Genomic DNA, 20,530 nt, shown 5'->3' with positions numbered 1-20,530 from the left:
ATTTTTGTGAGTGTTGGCATATTACTGTATTTGCATTGCTTTGACAAAAGTGGCGAAGCTTACGCATCATTTGATGTGTTATTCCCATGAAGTATTTCATCTTGATTGTTGTATTTTTTTTCTTGGTCTTTTTTCCCTTCGGCAGTTATCTTTTGTCGCTTCTTTCAGTTGTCTTTTTCTTTAAAGCAAAACATTTGACTTTGCTTTACATTTTATTCGTAGAACCCCCAGCCTTTGTTAAAAAACTGGAGCCTAAGATCTTATGGAAGAAAGGAATGTCAGCACGTCTGTCCTGCACAGTTAAAGGATCGCCTGAACTTCACGTGACTTGGTTTTTGAATGACAAGCCACTTAGTTCTTCAGAAAAACACAAAATTACTTTCAAAGGCTGTCAGGCCACTCTTGAGATTACAGACTTGTCAGAGTCTGATGGTGGAAATTACACTTGTGAAGTCATGAATGAGGCAGGCTGTGAAAGTTGTAGCAGCCAAGTTACTGTAAAAGGTAATGCTCATGGTTCTTGCTTCTTTCTTTCTTTATCGTATATTATGGTAGATTGCAGAGTGATTTTAAATTGTTTTGCCTCTTCTTAGAACCTCCTGCCTTTAAAAAGGAGTTGAAAATGGTGGAGGTTGTCAAAGGGTGCACAGCCCTTCTTGAATGTGAAGTCACAGGAACTGCTCCATTTGAAGTGATCTGGTTAAAGAGTAAAAAACCAGTCTCCACTGATAATAAGTACAATGTTGTGTCAAAAGACACAGTTGCATATTTGGAAATAAAATCATTTGAAAGTGCAGATGTTGGAGATTACCAGTGCAGCATTTCCAATGATGTTGGTAAAATTATTACAAAAGCAGTAGCCAAATTGAAAGGTTGGTCAATTTTATATTAATGGTCTAAGACAGGGGTCTTCAATATTTTGAGGCAGAATATTTCTTTGCATTTAAATAATGCATTTTAAGCTTGGGCTATAATTGTAAGTGGTGCCAATTTTAATTTATCAACATACCAGGGAAATAATCATTATTTGTATAGTCAAAGTGTAAGTGTAAAGATAATTTTAGAGAACCTCATGTTGAAGACTTCTTGTCGAGCCAAAGTTTTTGTTGAGGTTATTTTTTTGTACCATGTACAGTATATTGGTAAGTTTAAATATGCTCTCTTTTTAGAACCACCATCTTTTGTAAAGAAAATTGAGAACACAACTGCAGTTTTAGGCAGCGCTGTAAAACTACAGGGATCTCTTAAGGGTTCTGCACCTATTGCAGTTCAATGGTTCAAGGACTCTGAGATACTAAGAAATGATGATCCTAATGCTACCACATCTTTTGAAAACAACACTGTTATTTTGGCAATAGCAAATGTTGCATAAATCATGGTGGAAAATATACTTGTCAAGCTGAAAACGAGGCTGGAAAACAAAAATGCGACGCCAACATATCAGTTCAAGGTTAGAATAAAACCATAAGAGGATTTCAGGATTTTAATTACTTCAGCACATTGTTAGTATTATTTGTTAATTTATGTATGTACTTTCTGTCAAAGAACCAGCTAGGTTTGTTGAGAAACCTCCATCCATCAGCGTGACAGTAGGGGACACTGCGACTCTGGAGTGCACTGTTGCAGGAAGTCCAGATATCAAATTAAAATGGTTTAAAGAAGGCAAAGAGGTAACAGGGAGCCGAAAATACAAAATTTCTTTTAAAGAAAATGTAGCAGTGCTCAAAGTCCTCTCGGCAGACAAGGGAGATAACTGTGAATACACCATTGAAGTTTCAAATCGGGTTGGAAAGGAGCGATGCTCTTGCTCAATCAATGTTCTTGGTTAGTCTTACTCTTACCTTCTTTCTCCTTAACCTGAAAATCTGCTGAGTGCCTGGTTTTCTTTTACATTAAGGTTTTTTAACAATAATCTGTCTTCTTTCGATCAGATAAAATCATACCCCCAACTTTCACAAAAACTCTTAAAAAGGTAGATGGTAATGTTGGGGGAAGTATTCAGATGGAATGCAAGGTTTCAGGATCCCAACCCATAACAATGTCTTGGTTTAAAGAGGGCAAAGACATTACAACTGGAGCTAAATATAAAATCCAACAGCAGGAAAGCACTGCTATATTGAAAATATCTGATTTAGAAACATCAGATGCTGGGGTTTTCACTTGCCGTGCAACTAATCCTGCAGGACACAGTGAAACAAGTGGAACAGTTTCTGTTAAAGGTTAGAAAATTAGCTGTAGATCATATTTCATGGTTTCAATTTTATACTTTGTATATTAATTATATACATTTAAGTGCTAATGGCACTTCTCTGCTGTCAATTTAAAAATACATTTTGTTATTAAACTAAGCTCTTCCCTTCCTCTTAAAATTTAGAGCCCCCAGTCTTCACTTTAAAACTTCAATCCCAAGATGTTGTACCAGGATCTACTGTTGTCCTGAAAGCTGCTTTTGCTGGGACAGCACCTTTTATTATTAAATGGTTCAAAGAAGACAAAGAAATGTTAACTGGAGGAACTTGTTTCATCAAGAAAGAAACCAGCTCAAGTTCACTGGAGCTACATTCTGTGAAGCCATCTCATTCTGGAGAATACACATGCCAGGTGTCTAATGATGCTGGAAAGGTGTCATGCACCGCTACCTTATTTGTGAAAGGTGCCATTTCTTGCTCTTGTTTATTTGTTTCATCCATCTTTAAGTATGATTCTTTTAATGTATTTTTAATCTTATTTTATGAATTTCAATCTTAATCTTCTTTTATAGAACCTCCAAAATTTGTGATGAAGCTTGACTTAACTAAACTTCTATTAAGTGGGAGTCTTGCAACTTTAGAATGTAAAGTCACTGGCAGCCCAGAGATCAGTATTAGATGGTATAAGAATGAGACTGAACTCACCTCAAATGTCAAATACCAAATGACCTTCATCGACTCAGTTGCTACTCTAAATATTGAAAATTGCTTTGTGGAAGACAGTGGAGATTATATTTGCCAAGCGTCAAGTGAAGCTGGCATTGATAGATGTAGTTGCCTGGTAACAGTCAAAGGTTTGTTCTGAGTTCATTCTACTTTGCAAGGATGTCAAAGCTTTTTCATATTGGTTTGAATAACTTGAGCTAATTGGTCCTTTCCTATTGTAGAACCTCCTGCATTTGTGAAACCCTTTGAATCAAAAGAAATTGTTAAAGGCACAGATGTTGTGCTTGAAGGAACTTTGTCAGGCTCAACTCCCTTTGATATATCCTGTTTCAAAGACTCAAAGCAGATTCGAAATGATAGGAGGCACATCATAAGCCTGACAGATGATTTAGCAAAAATTCAGATTCTGAAATTTGAACCTGGAGATGCTGGCAAATATCAGTGCACTGTAGCCAATGAAGTAGGGCAAACGTCATGTGATTTTCAGGTTGCGATGAAAGGTTAGTAAGAACAGGATATTTTTGGGTAACTTTTGTTTTTTTAGTGAAGGTACTTTTGAGTGCTGCATTGTGATAATAAAATCTTGCGTTTATATTCTTTAATTAGAGCCACCATCATTTGTTCAGAAGATGGATAATACAAATGTGGTTCTTGGCGGAGACGTTTCCTTGCAGTGTGTTCTGAAAGGGTCATTGCCTATGACCGTCTCTTGGATGATAGATGACCACGAGATCAAAGAATCTGAGCATGTTCAGATATCTTTTGAGAACCTCACCGCAGTGGTACACATTTCTAGCGTACAGCTAAAACATGGTGGAAAGTATACTTGCCATGCTCAGAATGAAGCTGGTAGTCAGAAATGTACAGCAGTACTGGGGGTAAAAGGTGTGTTGTTTTAAAAAAATAGTTTTTTGATGTATATATTATCAATTATTATGTTTAGTTACAGTTAATATGTTAATTCATATTTTTACTGTAAACTGCAGAGCCTGCAAACATCACAGAGCAAGCAAAGTCTACCAGTGTCACAGTAGGTGATCCTGCAACCCTAGAGTGCAGGTACTCTGGTTCCAAAGTTCTTAAAGCAAAATGGCTAAAGGATGGAAAGGAGTTGATATCAGGCAAAAAATACAAAGTACAGAGTACTCATACAAGTTCTACATTAAAAATCTTGTCTTCAGAAATGAATGATGCTGGAGAATATACATTTGAGGTTTCAAATGATGCTGGAAGCAGCACTTGTGAGGCTGTTGTGACTGTTTTAGGTAAGTAAGCTAAAGAAAAACAAGCCACTTTTCTATTTCATTGATTTGGAGGAAATTTGGGAATTTGAAAATAACATATAATATATGTTTATGAAATAACATATAAATCCTTTATTTCCTTTTCACTGCAACAGATCAAATAATCAAGCCTTCTTTCACAAGGAAATTGAAGGCAGTAGAAAGCATTAAAGGATCATTTACACAGCTGGAGTGTCTGGTCTCTGGATCTCTTCCCATAACTGTTGCTTGGTTCAAGGAAAATAAGGAGTTACAGTCTGATGAGAAGCACAAATGCATTTATTTTGAGAATGCAGCCTCTCTGGAAATCAGTCGTCTTGATAGCGCAGACAGTGGAAGTTATACTTGCATTGCTAAAAACCAAGCAGGCACTGCCCAATGTTCTGGAACGCTGAATGTTAAAGGTTTGCAAATACTTTTTGAGTGATCATTTAATTTGATCGTCTGTTGTGAGCTAAAAAGAACAAGAATTTCTACAGGAAACATGATCTCACCATGAACATCATATTCCAACAACATTCATATCGACCAATCTGTTTTAAGTGTTTTGTTTAGAGTTAATGTTTATTTTGAGTCCATGGACTATTCTTCAATAGTAAGTTTTTCTCTCATTTCAGGAGTACTTTAAAAATCCTGGTTCGTTTTCAACCAATGGTTGGGTCAAATACAGACATTTTCTAGTTTAAGTAAACACTTTTGGGTTTGTCCCTTTTTGCTCTCAGCAATAGGTTAAAAACAATCCAGCACATTTTATAGATTCTTTGAATGGAAATGTTGTTAACACAGAGACACATCTTATCTGGCAATTTAAAAAAATCTATAGTGTAGATCAAATACAAATACCAATGTGTATGCTTTTATATGCAGAACCTCCTTCAATAATTGAGAGGCCTGAATCACAGGATGTTATACCCGGATCCAAAGTGGAGTTTAATGTGCTTATTTCTGGAACGCCACCCCTGACCATTAAGTGGTTCAAAAACAAGAGAGAAGTTTCTTCAGGGGTTGACTGTTCAGTTATGAAAACAGACTCTTCCAGCTCGCTTAAGCTCTTCTTCGCTAAGCCTTCAGACTCTGGAGAGTATGTCTGTGAAATAAGTAATGATGTTGGATCAGATGTTTGCCAGGCAACGCTCTTTGTAAAAGGTTTTCAATTTAGTCATTTTTTACTTAATTTTGGCCTTGTCTAATCCTTTGTAAAATGCTAAAGGTATTTGCTTTGTTTTACACTCTTTCAGAACCCCCCAAATTTACCCGCAAACCGGAAAAAATATCAGTGGTCAAACCTGGTCAATTAGTAGTTTTTGAATGTCAGGTTACGGGTACTCCGGAAATAGATATGTACTGGTTCAGAGATGGAAATGAAATCAGTCAGAGTGACAAGCATCAAATTACTTTTATTGATTCTGTGGCACGACTTGAGATGAGAAACAGCGATATCAAAGACAGTGGAGTGTACTATTGTGAAGCCCGCAATGAAGCAGGGAGTGAGAGCTGTATTATGGAGCTAAGAGTCAAAGGTTAGTACGTGTTGTATTTTACAGGCGTTGTAAAGTACAGGTATATGCTCAGAATGCTTCAGTTTTTATTCCACGTTTTTCTTCTTTCAGAGCCACCAACGTTTGTGAAGTTGTTAAGTCCTCTTGAGGTTGTGAATGGCTCCAATGCATATTTTGAATGTCAGGTGAAAGGCACAGCTCCTTTTGAGGTTACCTGGCAAAAGGATTCAAATGAAATTAAATTGAGCCTCAAGCATGTCATCATGCAGAAAAATGGCTCTATAATGACACTTGATGTGCAGAAATGTGATACTTTAGATGTTGGAGAATATCAGTGCATTGTTGCAAATGAAGTTGGGAGTTGTTCAAGTCAGACTACGCTAAGCATTAAAGGTTAGCTTTGAATTTGTATTGTGTAGTATTTGTTATATATGCTCATGATTTTATAAATCTCTCTTAACATTCCTAAACATTGCATCTCCTGTTAGAGCCCCCATCATTTTTGGAAAGGATTGAGAACGTTGTCACAGTTCTCGGAAAAGTGGCAGAGTTTAAATGTGTTGTGAGAGGTTCACCGCCTCTGTCCATACAATGGCAGAAAGATGAAAACTGGATCATGGAGGATCCTAAAATTGAGAGGACCTTTGAGAACAATATTGCCACCTTAAAAATCCCTGTGTGCGAGTCCAGCCACAGTGGAAGATACACCTGTCAGGCTGTGAATGAGGCAGGGCAAGAGAAGTGTTTTGCCACCCTTCTAGTGCAAGGTTGGTTTTTCATTTTTTTTTTAGCTATCAATTCTGAAGACTTGGTATTATAAATATGTTTATTATGTTATCTTCAGAGCCTCCTCAGATAATTGAGAAACCAGAAGTGATTAATGTCACTGTTGGAGATCCGATCACTTTTGAGTGCAAAGTCACCGGCTCTCCTGAGCTGAAAATGAAATGGAGTAAAGATGGCAAAGAAGTGATACCATCAAGACAACACAGCCTCAGCTTTGTCAACAATGTTAGCCAACTTAAAATTCAGTCTGTCCAGTTGGAGGATAAAGGATCATATGAGTTTGAGGTTTCCAATCAGATCAGTGCCTGCCAATGCAAAGTGACTTTAAATGTCCTAGGTTAGTGCTTTTGACAGTAAATTGATTAATAGGATTCATGACATGGAGGAAAATGTATGATTTTGACATTTCTTTCTCTTGAAAACAGAGCAAACAATTCCCCCATCCTTCATCAAACCTTTGGTGGAGATGGAGGAAATTTTAGGCACAAATGTTCAAATTGGATGCAAAATATCAGGCTCGCTTCCCATAACTGTTGAGTGGGTAAAGGATGGAACTAAACTGTCTGGAAGAACCAAGCATAAACTGCTTCAAGATGAAAACAGTGTGTCTTTGGAGATTGAATGTTTAGAGAAAGCTGACACTGGAACGTACTCTTGTAAACTGACAAACAAAGCAGGCAGTTGTGAATGCAGTGGTACACTGAGGGTGAAAGGTCAGGAGGCTAAAGTAGTATCAGTAGATTTCAACATATTTACAAAGATCTCTGATGGGTGCCAGTTTCTTAACACATGTGTTTGTCTTTCTTTTCCATTAATTATTTAGAGCCACCAAGCTTTGTGCTGGTTCCAGAACCACAGGCTGTCATACCAAATACCACTGTACGCTTTAAGAGTACATTTAAGGGAACGCCTCCCTTCACTGTGAAATGGTTCAAAGATGACACTGAGCTGATCTGTGGACCGTCCTGTTTTATCGGTCTGGAAGGCCTGTCGTGCTTCCTAGATCTCTTTGCCATCGGAATTTCGCACAGCGGAACTTACTCTTGCCAAATCAGCAATGATGCTGGTACCTCTAAATGCACCACAACCTTATTAGTAAAAGGTTGGACCTCTTTAAGTACCCCATCAATGCTCTTCCATAACATGCGTCATTCATGCTTCATCAATTGGCATTTGCATGCTCTTCTCACGCTTTTGTGATTCCATCTTGCTTTTCATCATCATCTTACCTCATTACTGTTCATCATTACGCTTTGGTTACTTTTAGCTATCATCTGCCTTCCGTCATGTGCCATCTTCTTAAACGCATCCTTAATCCTCCATTGCACTTTACAGTGTCAACAGTAGGCTAACTTGTCAACATTTTGGTTTTGCAGAACCTCCAGAGTTTGTACAGAAACTTCCAGCTGCAAAAGTAATAAAGATGGGGGAGCCACTCCAGCTTGAATGCAAAGTAACCGGCACAGCTCCTCTGAAAATCAGCTGGTTCAAAAATGATGCCGTGCTCAGCGATGGTGCCAACTTGAGAATGACCTTTGATGGCTCTGTGGCGATCCTTGAAATTTTCAAGTGCAGCTTTGAGGATAGTGGGGTCTACACCTGTGAAGCCCAGAATGATGCTGGAACAAAGAGCTGTAGTACCACATTCACAGTTAAAGGTTAGATGGTGGACGGATCTTCCATTTTCCAATTTAGTGTTTGTTAATTTAATCAACATGACTGGTAAATGTCAGCTGGAATTTATGTGTGATTAGCACATAAACACTTTCTTTATAGTAGTACATAGTCACATTCACTTTAAGGAAAAATCTCATTAATCTATAATTGTATTTATTGAACAGTATGTCGTTGATTTTAATGTGTCTTACTAAATCAATTTAATATGCATTAAGTGCTCATTTTGAATTGGAATGTGTTTTTGTAGAACCACCAGTTTTCCATAAAATGCCAACGCCAGTTGAGGGGCTGAAGGGCAAAGATGCCAGTCTTACCTGTGAGCTGAAAGGCTCGGTGCCTTATGAAATAACTTGGTTTAAAGATAAAAAGCAGCTTAAAGAAAGTAGGAAGTACAAGTTTGTCTCTGAGGGAGGTTCTTCAACGCTTCACATTCTTGGACTAGAGGCATCAGATGCAGGGGAATATGAGTGCAAAGCATCAAATAACATAGGAACTGATGTCTGCCAGGGCACAGTAAAGCTAAGAGGTTGGTAAGATAGCAAGTCTTAGATATTTTAACAAATGCTCTGTTTTATGACTATTCTCTTCCTGCCATTCAGAACCACCAGCCTTTGTGAAGAAAATATCAAATACAACAGCCATCTCTGGTGAGGAGGTGGTTTTGTTGGCTACAGTCAAAGGCTCTCAGCCTATGTCAGTCTCTTGGGTTCAGGATAAAGATCACATACTTCGAGATGGTGACAACAGGAAAATTACATTTGAAAATAATCAGATCACCCTGAGGATTTTTAAGTCTGATGCTACCACAGCCGGGAAATATACATGCCAAATTAAAAATGATGCTGGTGTGGCAGAATGCACAGCCAACCTAACCGTCCTAGGTTTGTAAGAATGTTAAAGGCTTTTTGGTAGTAATTAATTGATTTCCCTCATACGTTTATAAGATTTAATTTAATGACACTTCTACATTTTTAGAACCTGCAGCAATTGTGGATAAAACTGAATCAATCAGTGTTACAGCGGGTGACTCTGCAACCTTTGAGTGCACTGTATCTGGAACACCAGAGCTTAAACCAAAGTGGTACAAGGATGGTGTGGAGCTGTCTTCGGGCAGGAAATATAAAATCACATTCTCAAAAATGATCTCCAGTCTTAAGTTCTTGTCAACAGAAAGAAGTGATTCTGGGGAATACACATTTGATATTAAGAATGAAGTTGGCAGTGATAGCTGTAAATTGCAACTAACTGTTTGGGGTTAGTAACATTTAATTATCTCATATAATTTATTTTGATTTCAGAAATATATTGATTTTGTGTGAAAAATACAAAGTTGAATGTACGTTCTTTTGTCAAACAGACAAAACTGTCCCTCCTTCCTTCTCACGAAAGCTGAAAGACACACAGAATATTGTTGGCAAAGCAGTTGAAATGGACTGTAAAGCCTCAGGTTCAGCGCCTCTCACCATCTCCTGGTACCATAATGGAGAGGAGCTCAAAAGTGGGCCGAATTATGAGATTACTATTGCAGAGAACACCTGCACGCTGAAAGTGCCGACTTTGAAACTTTCAGACGCGGGGCACGTACAAATGTAAAGCTGTAAACAGTGCGGGGACTGCAGAAACATCTGCTTCCTTAGTTGTTAAAGGTTAGTGTTTAGGTCTTTTAAATTCGCTTTAGTCATATTGGATAATTGAAACTCTCAACCTGTTGCTTCAGGTCCTAAAGCATATTGCAAAATTTTCCTTGTCGTATTTTTTGCAGAACCTCCTTCTTTTGTGACCACACCTCAACCGATAGAAGCACTGCCAGATACAAATGTGACTTTTACAGCAACCGTGGCAGGTAGTGCCCCAATAAAATTGAAATGGTTCAGAGGCAGTACAGAAATAGTGCCCGGTAGAGGCTGTGAGATTGCTCTAAGAGGAGATAATGCAACCCTAGAGCTCTACAACATTGACAAATCTCATGCTGGCGAGTACACTTGCCAGATCATTAATGATGCTGGAAAGGAAAATTGCCCCGTGAACCTGTTTGTTAAAGGTTAGTTTTAATTAAGTTGATTTTAATTTAGCTCTGGCAGTTGTAGCTTATGTGTTTGTCTCATGTACACACAATTTCTTTCATTCAGAGGCTGCGCACTTTGTCAAGAAGCTAAAGAACGCCTCTGTTGAAATGGGCAAATCGCTCGTACTCGAATGCACGTATGCGGGAAGCCCAAAGATTCTTGTGAAATGGCACAAAGACAGCCAGGAGATTTACTCTTCTTACAAGTATAACATTACAACCACTGAGAGCTCCTGCATCCTGGAGTGCCTAAACAGTGACAAAGAGGCTGCTGGGAAATACACTTGTGAGGTTTCCAACGATGCTGGACACGACACTTGCGATGCCGCAGTGTCCATTTTAGGTTTGTTGTTGGGTTCGGTATACAGCCTGAGAGATGAAATGTGAATGTGCATGTTTGTCTTCATGTCTGAGGCAAATGTATTTTTCACTTTTAGAACCACCTTTCTTTACTGAGCGCTTGGAGCCTATGGATGTTACTATGGGCGATGCAGTATGTCTGAAATGCCAGATCGATGGCACTCCTGAAATTAAAGTGTCCTGGTTTAAGGCAGATGGCAAAGTGCGATCTTCTCCGACTTGCAAGATGGAGTTTTCAAAAGGCACTGCTTGCTTAAAACTAGCTAAAGTTACAAAAGCTGATGTTGGCGAATACACTTGCAAGGCAGAAAACAGCATAGGATCTGCCTCTTCCAGCTGCCTCATAACTGTACAAGGTGAAGCTACCGCCATTTCTCTTCAAACTTCTGTATTTGTCCTGTATATGTTTCCGATTGCACTGTACAACTGTGAACCTATGTATTTTGCTATATGTTTTCTTTTCAGATGTAAAAACACCACCATCTTTCCCTAAAAAAATTACTAGCATTACTCAAACCGAAGGACAGCCTGTCCAGTTTGAATGTCGCGTAGCAGGATCTTCTCCTATGGAAGTATCTTGGCTCAAAGACGGTGAACCTCTTAGGATTGATTCAGAATACACAATGATTTTTGATGATAACTCTGCTGTCCTAAAGTTAGCCAAGGGTGAAATGAGACATTCCGGAGAATACACTTGCGTTGCAACCAACAGTGTTGGAACTGCATCTTGCAGAGCCAAGCTTACGCTTCAAGGTTTGTTTCTCTCCTTTTGTATTGTTCTCTGAATAAACTTTTGTTCTTGTTTTATTTGCAGATTAATGTGACCATGCAACTTTGCTGTTATCCCTTAACTTTACTCTTAACTTTTCAGAGCCAAGATATCCACCTGTATTTGATAGAAAGCTAATGCCGGTGGAGGTCTCGGTGGGAGATTCTGTAGAACTGGAGTGCCACATGACAGGATCATTGCCAATAAAAGTCACTTGGTCCAAGGATCACAAAGACATCCGCACTGGGGGAAATTATAAGATATCGTGTGTGGAAAATACAGCTCATTTGACAATTTTGAAGACTGATAAGGCGGACTCAGGCCGTTACTCTTGCCATGCTAGTAATGATATTGGGAAGGACTCTTGTTCCACAGAGGTGTCTGTGAAAGGTATTTCTGGTCACTGCTTGTCAATGTGACTGTATTGTCTTGCACTGGCACTAACCTAGGTGCTTTCTTAAGCTTTTGTGTGTCTTCCACTATTAGTGCTTTTCATTTCTTGTAAATTTCTTGAAATATTGCAGTTTGTCAACAGGTGGCACTGTTGAGCATCTTACAATTCTTTTTTCATGTGCTTGGTCTGCGTGTTTAGATAACAGTAGCTCTATTTTGTAGATCGTCTCTAACAACACATTTGTTTATTCTTTCTATAGAGCGCACAGTTCCGCCCACTTTTACCAAAAAGCCTTCAGCTGTTGAGGACACTGAGGGCAAATTGGTAAAGCTGGAGGGTCGGATATCTGGATCACAGCCTCTGACTGTGAACTGGTATAAGGATGGCACTGAAATCTTCTCCTCAGACAGTTATGATATTTCCTTCAAGACCAGTGTGGCAATGTTGTGCATCAAGAAATCTCAACTGTCTGATAGTGGCACGTATACGTGCAAAGTGACCAATGAAGCAGGAACAGCCTCTTGTGAAGTATCTGTTCACATTACAGGTATACACTGCTTGTTCTTACTGTATGATTTAGATTTTCTATTGTATTTCCATTTTTCAAGGTACAGTATGTGTTATGAATGAAATACAAAAAAATGAACAATATTTGTAAAATATGCCTATGCTTTTATGTCACTATGGATTGAAAGTATGAATCTGGTTCAACAAAATGCTCATATTTATTTTATTTCTAAATGCAGCACAAAAGGTACCACCAAGCTTTGATGTACCTCTAAAACCAGTCACTATGACTGACGGTGAGCCGCTCACCCTCAGCTGCCATGTACGTGGATCACCTCCGTTTAAGATTCAATGGCTGAAAGACAGGCGAGAACTTTCTTCATCACCAAGCACTAAGATCATATTTGTTGATGGCACAGCCACATTGGAGATGGTCAGTGTGTCTAAGAAAGATGCAGGCGATTATCTATGCAAGGCGACCAATGATATTGGTAGTGAGTTCTGCAAGTGTAAAGTCACTATCAAAGGTATTATCCTTTTTTACAGTTTAGCTTTATTTTTTCTGATTTTATATTCCCTCATATGTTTGTCATGTGCTTCATTCTAACATTGCCACTCAGTTGGCTTTTTGTAAATATCAGACTTGACTAATAACTATTACTCTTTAATTAATCTTATTTTGCTTTTCATCTTCCTGGTCACTAACTGAGTATTGTTGTTCAGCCATATTCTTGTTTACAAATCTGCTTTTTTGCAAATCTTGTCTTGCCTATCTTACGTCTCCTGCAGTTGTGCTTCTTGAAAAAAAAAACGTGTTTTTGTTTGAGTAGTCTGAAGATAATTTAAGCTTTGGCTCTTGCCATCTGTAAAGCTAAAAAAATGTCTATATGCCACTCATATATTCCATCAACAATTTTAGAGAAAACAGGAGCACCTCCACCAGCCCAGGCAGTGCCGTCACCACCACAAGCAGTTAAAAAACTGGACAACTTGTTCTTCATTGAAGAGCCTAAGGGCGTTCATATCGTTGAGAGTAAGTGACCTTCATTTTCAACTTTACCGAATAAGAGTTTCTAAATCAGAAAGTTGGGCTCACGTTAAAATGCAGTGTTATGAAACTGTGTGATTTTTTGTATTTACTTGAAGAGGGCACAGCTACCTTCATTGCTAAAGTTGGTGGGGATCCCATTCCCAACGTGAAATGGATGAAGGGCAAATGGAGGCAGATGACTCACGGTGGTCGCATCAACATTGAACAAAAGGGCCAAGAGGCCAAGCTGCAAATTAAAGAGGTGACCAAATCTGACTCTGGTCAGTATAGATGCGTTGCTTCAAACACACATGGAGAAATTGAGTGCAACACCGATCTGACGGTGGAAGGGAAGAAAGATTCTGGACCGGAGGTGGTCAAACTCAAGAAGTAAGATTTTTTTTTTTGTTGTTGTTTTGAGATCTGAAGTGAATTATTGTGTTTCTCAACCTTTTTAAAGTAATGGTCCTCTATTATATTGCTTATCCAGACATTTAAAGACGAAATAAAGCATTTTAGCACAGTTTATTTAATATTTAATTTTAATAAAATATTTAATATTCAATTTTAATTTTAAAAATGACATTTTAAGGTCCAGTGTGTAATTTTTTGGAGAAACTATTGACAGAAATTAGGGCTGCACTATAATTTATCGCAATACCACTAAATCCTATTGTAATCGAGCTGGCTGCGATATGCAGTGTGTCAATATTTTTTATAATTCGTAGCTTGTGCGTGAAGCACGGCTCTGGCATCATAAGGAAATGCTCCTCGATCTAAAAGCAGTGCGAGTTTGAGTCACTTATAATCTGCATTTGAAAAAGCAACACCAGTCAAACATGATCATTATAAATATATTTTATTATCATAAAAATACCTAATGAGGCTTGAGTAACAGTGATAAAAAAATGTCAATAGGCATTTCCTACATTCTAGAAGGTGTTATGGTCTTCTTCTGCAGTACGTAATTGGAATTTCTTGAGGAGGGCGCCCTTTGGCTTTCAGATGCAGCAGCATTTTCCCGTACTTCACTCAAAAACTGTGAATGCAGACCACTAGGGGCCAGTTGTCAATCAATGAATTCCTACTAAACTTCAAGCTCACACAAAATAAATGTTATTGTTTATAACAGGACTCCATCAAAGCAGAAAAGTCCTAAAGAGGAGAAGGAAATTGACATTGTTGAGTTGCTTAGAAACGTTGATCCCAAAGAGTATGAGAAATACGCTCGCATGTATGGAATCACAGACTACAGAGGCATCCTTCAAGCCATTGAGATATTGAAGAGGGAAAAAGAACAAGAAAGTGGAAGACCGGTAAGACTGATTTGTAGAACCCAATTCATATAAATAATTTAGATTAAAGTTCAAGACATTTTCTTCAAACTGATGAAGAATTGCTTCAGAGAAAGTCCAGAATGGCAGTAACTTAAGTTTATTGTTGAAAACTTTGTTTTTTTAAGGAAGTGGAACATGCTGGAAGAGAATCTGAGGAGGATTTGGCCAAACTTGTTTCTGATTTGCAAAAGAGAATGGAACAAACTGAGGTTTAATATTATTAGTTATTACATTGAGTGAAAAGGGGGCATATCCACTAGAATGTTCTGCAAAACCTGCAAAAGTTCAAGTAATTATTTATTGTGTGTAATTTGCAGTCATGGTGTTAATACATGTGTTTCGAATGTTTACAATGCAGCCTGTCACTCTGGTGCGTGATATCACAGACCGTACGACGACCATTCAGAGGGATGCTGTATTTGAATGCGAGATCAAAATTAACTATCCTGAAATCACACTGACCTGGTATAAGGGAACCCAGAAACTTGACAGCGGCGACAAGTACGAAATCAAAATTGTGGGTGATCGTCATACCCTAAAGATCAAAGATTGCCAGACCAGAGATCAAGGCAATTACCGAATTGTGTGTGGCCCACATATCTCTAGTGCCAAACTGACAGTCCTGGGTATGTACCAACATCATTTGATTCTCCTTTAAGTGAATTTCCTAAATGTTTTTACAATGTTGATCCATATTGTTTTTGCAGAGGCTGAAGTTGAAGAGCATTTGCAGGATGTGGCTGGTAAGGAAGGCCAAACTAGTACACTGACATGCCAATTCTCTGTACCTAATGTAAAAACCCAGTGGTTTAGAAATGGGAAGCGTTTAGAGCCTCATGGCAGATATACATTTGCTGTGGCCGGTTATACTCAGAATCTCTCAATCAAAGATGTTAAACCGGAAGACCAAGGAGAATATACCTGCAAATATAACAATCTTGAAACAACTGCAAATCTTTGGGTTGAAGGTGTGTATATGTTCACTCAGACTTATCTTTGCTCCAACTTAAACCATCAACTAACCTCTTCTACCATCATCTGTGACTCTTCACTTCTTACGGAAGAACTCAAAACTCATCCTTTTCAAGAATACTTTGAAGATTTTGTCTCCACATTTTTATACCATTTTTCTAATCGAATTGACTCACATTATGGAAATAAATAGTTTAACCCAAATAAAATTATGCACTAAAATCTAAGTTTCCAACATCACAATCTAATCCACCATCTTGCGTTATATCTCCTTTTAGCTGAGCAAATACATTTCACTAAACGCATCCAGAACATTGTGGTGGGAGAACATCAATCCGCCACATTTGAGTGTGAAGTGTCTTTTGACAATGCTATCGTAACATGGTACAAGGACACGTGGGAGCTTAAAGATAGCCCAAAGTATACCTTCCGAAGTGAAGGACGACGCCACTTCATGATCATCTGCAACGTAACTTCCGAGGATGAAGGTTTGTGGAGCTCCAGCGCGGCCAAATTTTTCGTTGTAATAGTTTGAGGCACATTTAACCAAATCAATAATTCTTTAGGCGTGTACTCGGTCATTGTAAGATTGGAGCCAAGGGGTGAAGCTAAAAGCACAGCTGAACTTTATTTGTCAGGCAAAGGTCGGTACAGGGTTCAAGCATTTTCTTGACTAACATTCTCTAGTAAATGAAGGCTCCTTACATTATTTTTTCATTTTTTCCCTCAGAAATTGATATAGAGAGGGTACCTTATGGTAAGTTTTCCCATTTTTAAGACCACTCCCTTTAATACATAAAGTGCACATTGGAAAACTTTGGCTAATAATTGACAAGTTATACAAAAAAGTAACAGTTTTAAATAATCACACAGATATCCCAGATACATCAATACGAGTGCCTGAGGCACCATCTACATTAACCTTAGAAGGTAAGATTGGGATTTCATGTACAATTACTTTCAAAAATACATAAATCCTAATCCTGAAAATAAGTGACACAGTAACTCATATATTTGCTATTTTTGAAAAGCCAAATCTTCAATGGAATACTATCATTATGAAGAAAAAATGGAAATGCAAGGTAAACTGCACTTTTTACGAGACTAACTTATTAAAAACTTTAGTTTTTAGTTAGACATCCATTTCATTCTCTTTCGTCACCCACTAAACAAAAAAATGAACTGTATAAATATTAATTTCATCACTTAACCATCGTCCTGTTAAAAAGAAAAAGAAATAACATGTATTTTGTGTGTGTTTTGTTTTGTCTATTACCAAACGCCTTGCGTGAAATAACCAAGTAACGTCAATCGAAGAAAACAACTAAAGTATTCGTCTATGAACAAATGTAACAACTTTTTACCCTTCAACAGAATATGTGAGCTGGACAGAGGAGCGAGTTGTAGAGGAAAAATCTGTCACAGGTATTACTCAGAGCTATGGGTCCCACAAAATATAATTATCCGTTCCGTCTAACCCTCTTTGAAACTCTTTTCATGTTTGTTTGCTTATTTGTTTGTCTTTGTGATGTTCATGTTCATTTGTATTACTCCCTTTATCTTTGCCTCACAATTTTAAGTGAATTTGTCTTATGTTTGTCTAAATCTTTGTTGTTGTTGTCTTTTTTTATTTTATTCTATATGCAATGTGATATTTTATGTAATTTGTTATAAAAATACTTGTTTTGACAAGTCTGGTGTAACAAGATGACAAGAAAAACACACGAAGATAGCTTTAATGTGTTTATGAGAATTGTTCTTAAGAATGTCTGTGTTTCATCAGTTCCAAGGATCCCAATTGAAGAGGCTGTTGATAGAAAAACACTAGCAATGAGAGAAGGTGCTCCAACTAAAGGTACCGAATGAGAACATAGCTTGTTGCATTGTAGCTGCTTGTTGGCAAACACGCTTTCATTAGGTTCACTTTTTGCTTGTTAATGTGTATGTGTTCTTGTAGACATTTAGCTATGCTCTTTTGCCTTCAGTGTTGTGTACTGTAAAGTTTATTGTGTTACTCGCTACTTTTGCTGCAGCTGTAAATGATTAAACATTAAAAAATGCAATATAATTTAATATTTTGCGTGAGCATATCCATTTGACATTTTTACATTGCTTTCTTTTGTTATTAGATTCTTAACTTTAATGTTATAATGCTGTTCTTTGTAGTATGTCTCAGTTTGTCCATGTGTACATGTCTATGATATTTCCTTAACACATTGCTTCTGCTTTGAGAGAAGCTGTGTGTATCTAAAACTATTTGCTTCTAACTAAGTTATTGTTCTTAATAATTCTGAAAGATTTCAAAGAGCCTGAACCGAAACCTTCTCCAGCTGTGGAGCAAAAACCTTTTGAAGGTACTCAAATGTCTGTCCTTTGTGCTTCCTTTTTTAAAGATTACTAATAATATACATTTTTATGCTTTATGCTTCTCCAATATCAGTATGTTTTGTGTGATCAAAAAAATCTTACTTATAATGTCAATATTTGTCATGAACATTTCTCCAAAAAGTCAAAGTGCCTGTGGAAGAAATTGTTACCGCAGTAACAGTGCCAGCGCCAAAGAAACCCACACCTAAAGGTATTGTACAGAAACAAATTCTGTCTTGGTTTCATATTTGTTATCTGTTTGTATGTGTGTGTATAATCTACACTTGTATGTACATAAATGTTCATGTTCAGTCCCTACAGTGACCAACTTAATTAACTGTCTTGTTAATATACTTGATCATAGTTTGAATGTTTGGTTTACTGTAATAAATTAATGTGATCAATTCATGTGTAGATATTGATAATTTTTGTGTGTCATATCTATCAATTTTAATCTTTAATCTTTAATTCTCTGTCTTGTTTTCCTTAATTATCATATGTCCACTTACTCTTAAACTAAGTGTTTGTATCTTTATATCTTTAACCTGTCTTGTTTAAACTGTGTCATGTAGTCCCTATTTATCATATGTCTATTTTTATCTATGTGTTTGTAACTGTTGCAGTAACTGTGGTGTCTTTTTAGCGTTTTTCTGTCCTGAGCATGCTCTTTGTTTTGTTTCCTTTACTGCTAAAAGTATAACGAACTGTTTCAAACGTTTTTTGTCGATCTCTTCTGAAATGTTACAATGTTTTAATGCTCCTCTTCATCAAAGAAGTGCCTCAGGCAACTGCTCCTGTGGCTCCTGAAGTTAAACCTCAAGTACCTACACCTAAAATGGAAACGGTACCTGAGCCTAAACCTGATCTTAAGCCTGAGCCTAAACCTGATCTTAAGCCTGAGCCTAAACCCGAGCCTAAACCTACACCCACGAAGAAAGCAGAGTCACGTCCAGCCAAAGGTAGTGTTCATCCCTTTTTCTTAATGTTGTGTATAGTTTTCTTGTCACTTTAGGTTGTTTAAAAGCTTTTCATATTTTTGTTTGTGTTATTGCAATTGTCCAGCTTCCGTTAGGAAGCGCATTGGTATTACGCAATGTGTGTTTTTGAGATGCTTTGCTTCTTGTAATGTGTTGTTACAATACAATAAATGTTCTTTAAAGTTCTTGTGGAGGAAAAGAAACCAAAACCAACAAAGCAAGAACCATCTAAGACAGTGCCGCCTAAACCTGATCAAATAATTGAGGCTCCAAAGGAAGAAGTCCAAAAGAAAGGTACATTCTCAGTTTTTCTGTTGGTTGTTTTATGTCTTTATAAAATAGCCACACTCTTGTGACAAAAATGTGGCGTTTTATTTATGGGAATGTTTTTGCACTGCGTTATTATAAGTTTTGGTGTATGCCTATTTTTAGCTTCTGCTATATCTCTTACGTACATCTCTTTTGATATATTACTAGTGTATTGGTATATCTTATATATTTTAAATGATCTTCATCAACCTTTGGAAGTCTTTCACATATCTTGACCCGCTCTTAAATCAGTGCGATTTGCATTGTTCTTAACTTTAATATTCTTTCGAAGTACCAGAACCTTCTAAGAAACCAGAGGCACCTTCAATACCGGCTGCACAGAGAGGATTTGTGATTGAAGAAACAATTCATGAGAAACCATCTGCAGCTGTTAGCACATTCGAAGAGGTCGAAGTACTTGAAAAAAGAGAGACTGTTGTTATTCTTAAAAAAGAAGAAATTGCAGATGCACTGCCAAAAGAAGATATAGTTCATTTGTCTAAAAAGAAGGTAATTTTACCTCAAAAGAAGGATAGTGTAGCTCAAAAGAAAGAAATCGTTCCTTCACCGACCCCAGAAGAAGTAGTTTCACTTAAACGAAAGCAGACTGTCAGTACTTCTAAAACGGAAGAAACTGTGCTACAGAGGAAAGAAATAACTCTCACACAAACATTAGAGGGCAAAGAAGAAAGTATACTTAAAAGATTGGAAGTTATTGCTGTTCCTGATACGGAAGAAATCGCACAAATAAAGAAGAAAATGTCCCAAACAGTCAGACTAGAGGGCAAAGAAGATCTTTTCTCTAAGAAGGATTCCATTACAGTTTTTAAAACAGAAGAACATGTCTCCGAGAAGAAAATGGTCATTTCTGAGCCTGAACCAGAGAAAAAAGAAGATTTTCAGCTAAAAAAGAAGGAAGTTCTAGCGGTTGCTAAAAAAGAAGAGGTTCTTAAGAAAGCGGTGGTTGTTCCTTATAAAAAGGATGAAGAAGTTGTGCCTCTGAGGAAAGAGGTTCCTCGTCCTCCTAAAGAGGAGGAAATTAAATCTCAAAAGAAGGACGTTCCTCATCCTCCTAAAAAGGAGGAAGAAATTTTGCCTCAGAAGAAAGAGGTTCCTCGGCCTGCTAAAATGGAGGAGGAAATTGTGCCTCGGAAGAAAGTGGTTCCACGTCCTCCTAAAAAGGAAGAAGACATTATGCGCCAAATGAGAGAGGTTTCTCTTCCTCCTAAAAAAGATGAAGAAATAGTGTCTGAAAAGAAGGAGATGGCCCCTGCTAAAGGTAC

General features: G+C 37.6%; 1 protein-coding gene across 1 annotated transcript in view; it reads left to right on the top strand.

The window, feature by feature from the left end:
- LOC130427112 (titin-like) overlaps positions 1–20,530 on the top strand; it is a 156,361-nt gene that overhangs the window by 35,720 nt on the left and 100,111 nt on the right. Inside the window, 45 exon segments of the mRNA XM_056754159.1 lie at positions 223–504; positions 594–872; positions 1,170–1,364; positions 1,367–1,450; positions 1,546–1,824; positions 2,375–2,653; positions 2,762–3,043; positions 3,137–3,415; positions 3,522–3,800; positions 3,902–4,180; positions 4,315–4,602; positions 5,066–5,344; positions 5,437–5,718; positions 5,809–6,090; positions 6,186–6,464; positions 6,542–6,820; positions 6,909–7,196; positions 7,334–7,549; positions 7,860–8,141; positions 8,408–8,686; positions 8,760–9,041; positions 9,136–9,414; positions 9,518–9,735; positions 9,737–9,806; positions 9,923–10,201; positions 10,290–10,568; positions 10,663–10,941; positions 11,051–11,338; positions 11,457–11,744; positions 12,008–12,295; positions 12,495–12,749; positions 13,175–13,288; positions 13,402–13,675; positions 14,418–14,601; positions 14,748–14,831; positions 14,981–15,248; positions 15,330–15,590; positions 15,873–16,082; positions 16,161–16,238; positions 17,378–17,449; positions 17,892–17,948; positions 18,104–18,172; positions 18,735–18,920; positions 19,122–19,232; positions 19,540–20,526. Of these exon segments, the coding sequence (XP_056610137.1) occupies positions 223–504; positions 594–872; positions 1,170–1,364; positions 1,367–1,450; positions 1,546–1,824; positions 2,375–2,653; positions 2,762–3,043; positions 3,137–3,415; positions 3,522–3,800; positions 3,902–4,180; positions 4,315–4,602; positions 5,066–5,344; positions 5,437–5,718; positions 5,809–6,090; positions 6,186–6,464; positions 6,542–6,820; positions 6,909–7,196; positions 7,334–7,549; positions 7,860–8,141; positions 8,408–8,686; positions 8,760–9,041; positions 9,136–9,414; positions 9,518–9,735; positions 9,737–9,806; positions 9,923–10,201; positions 10,290–10,568; positions 10,663–10,941; positions 11,051–11,338; positions 11,457–11,744; positions 12,008–12,295; positions 12,495–12,749; positions 13,175–13,288; positions 13,402–13,675; positions 14,418–14,601; positions 14,748–14,831; positions 14,981–15,248; positions 15,330–15,590; positions 15,873–16,082; positions 16,161–16,238; positions 17,378–17,449; positions 17,892–17,948; positions 18,104–18,172; positions 18,735–18,920; positions 19,122–19,232; positions 19,540–20,526 (11,031 nt within the window).

The sequence above is a fragment of the Triplophysa dalaica genome, chromosome 8, assembly GCF_015846415.1.
Source record: "Triplophysa dalaica isolate WHDGS20190420 chromosome 8, ASM1584641v1, whole genome shotgun sequence".
In the NCBI taxonomy this organism is placed as follows: Eukaryota; Metazoa; Chordata; class Actinopteri; order Cypriniformes; family Nemacheilidae; genus Triplophysa; species Triplophysa dalaica.
Note: the sequence above shows the minus strand (reverse complement) of the source record. Positions and strands in the feature narration are given on the sequence as shown.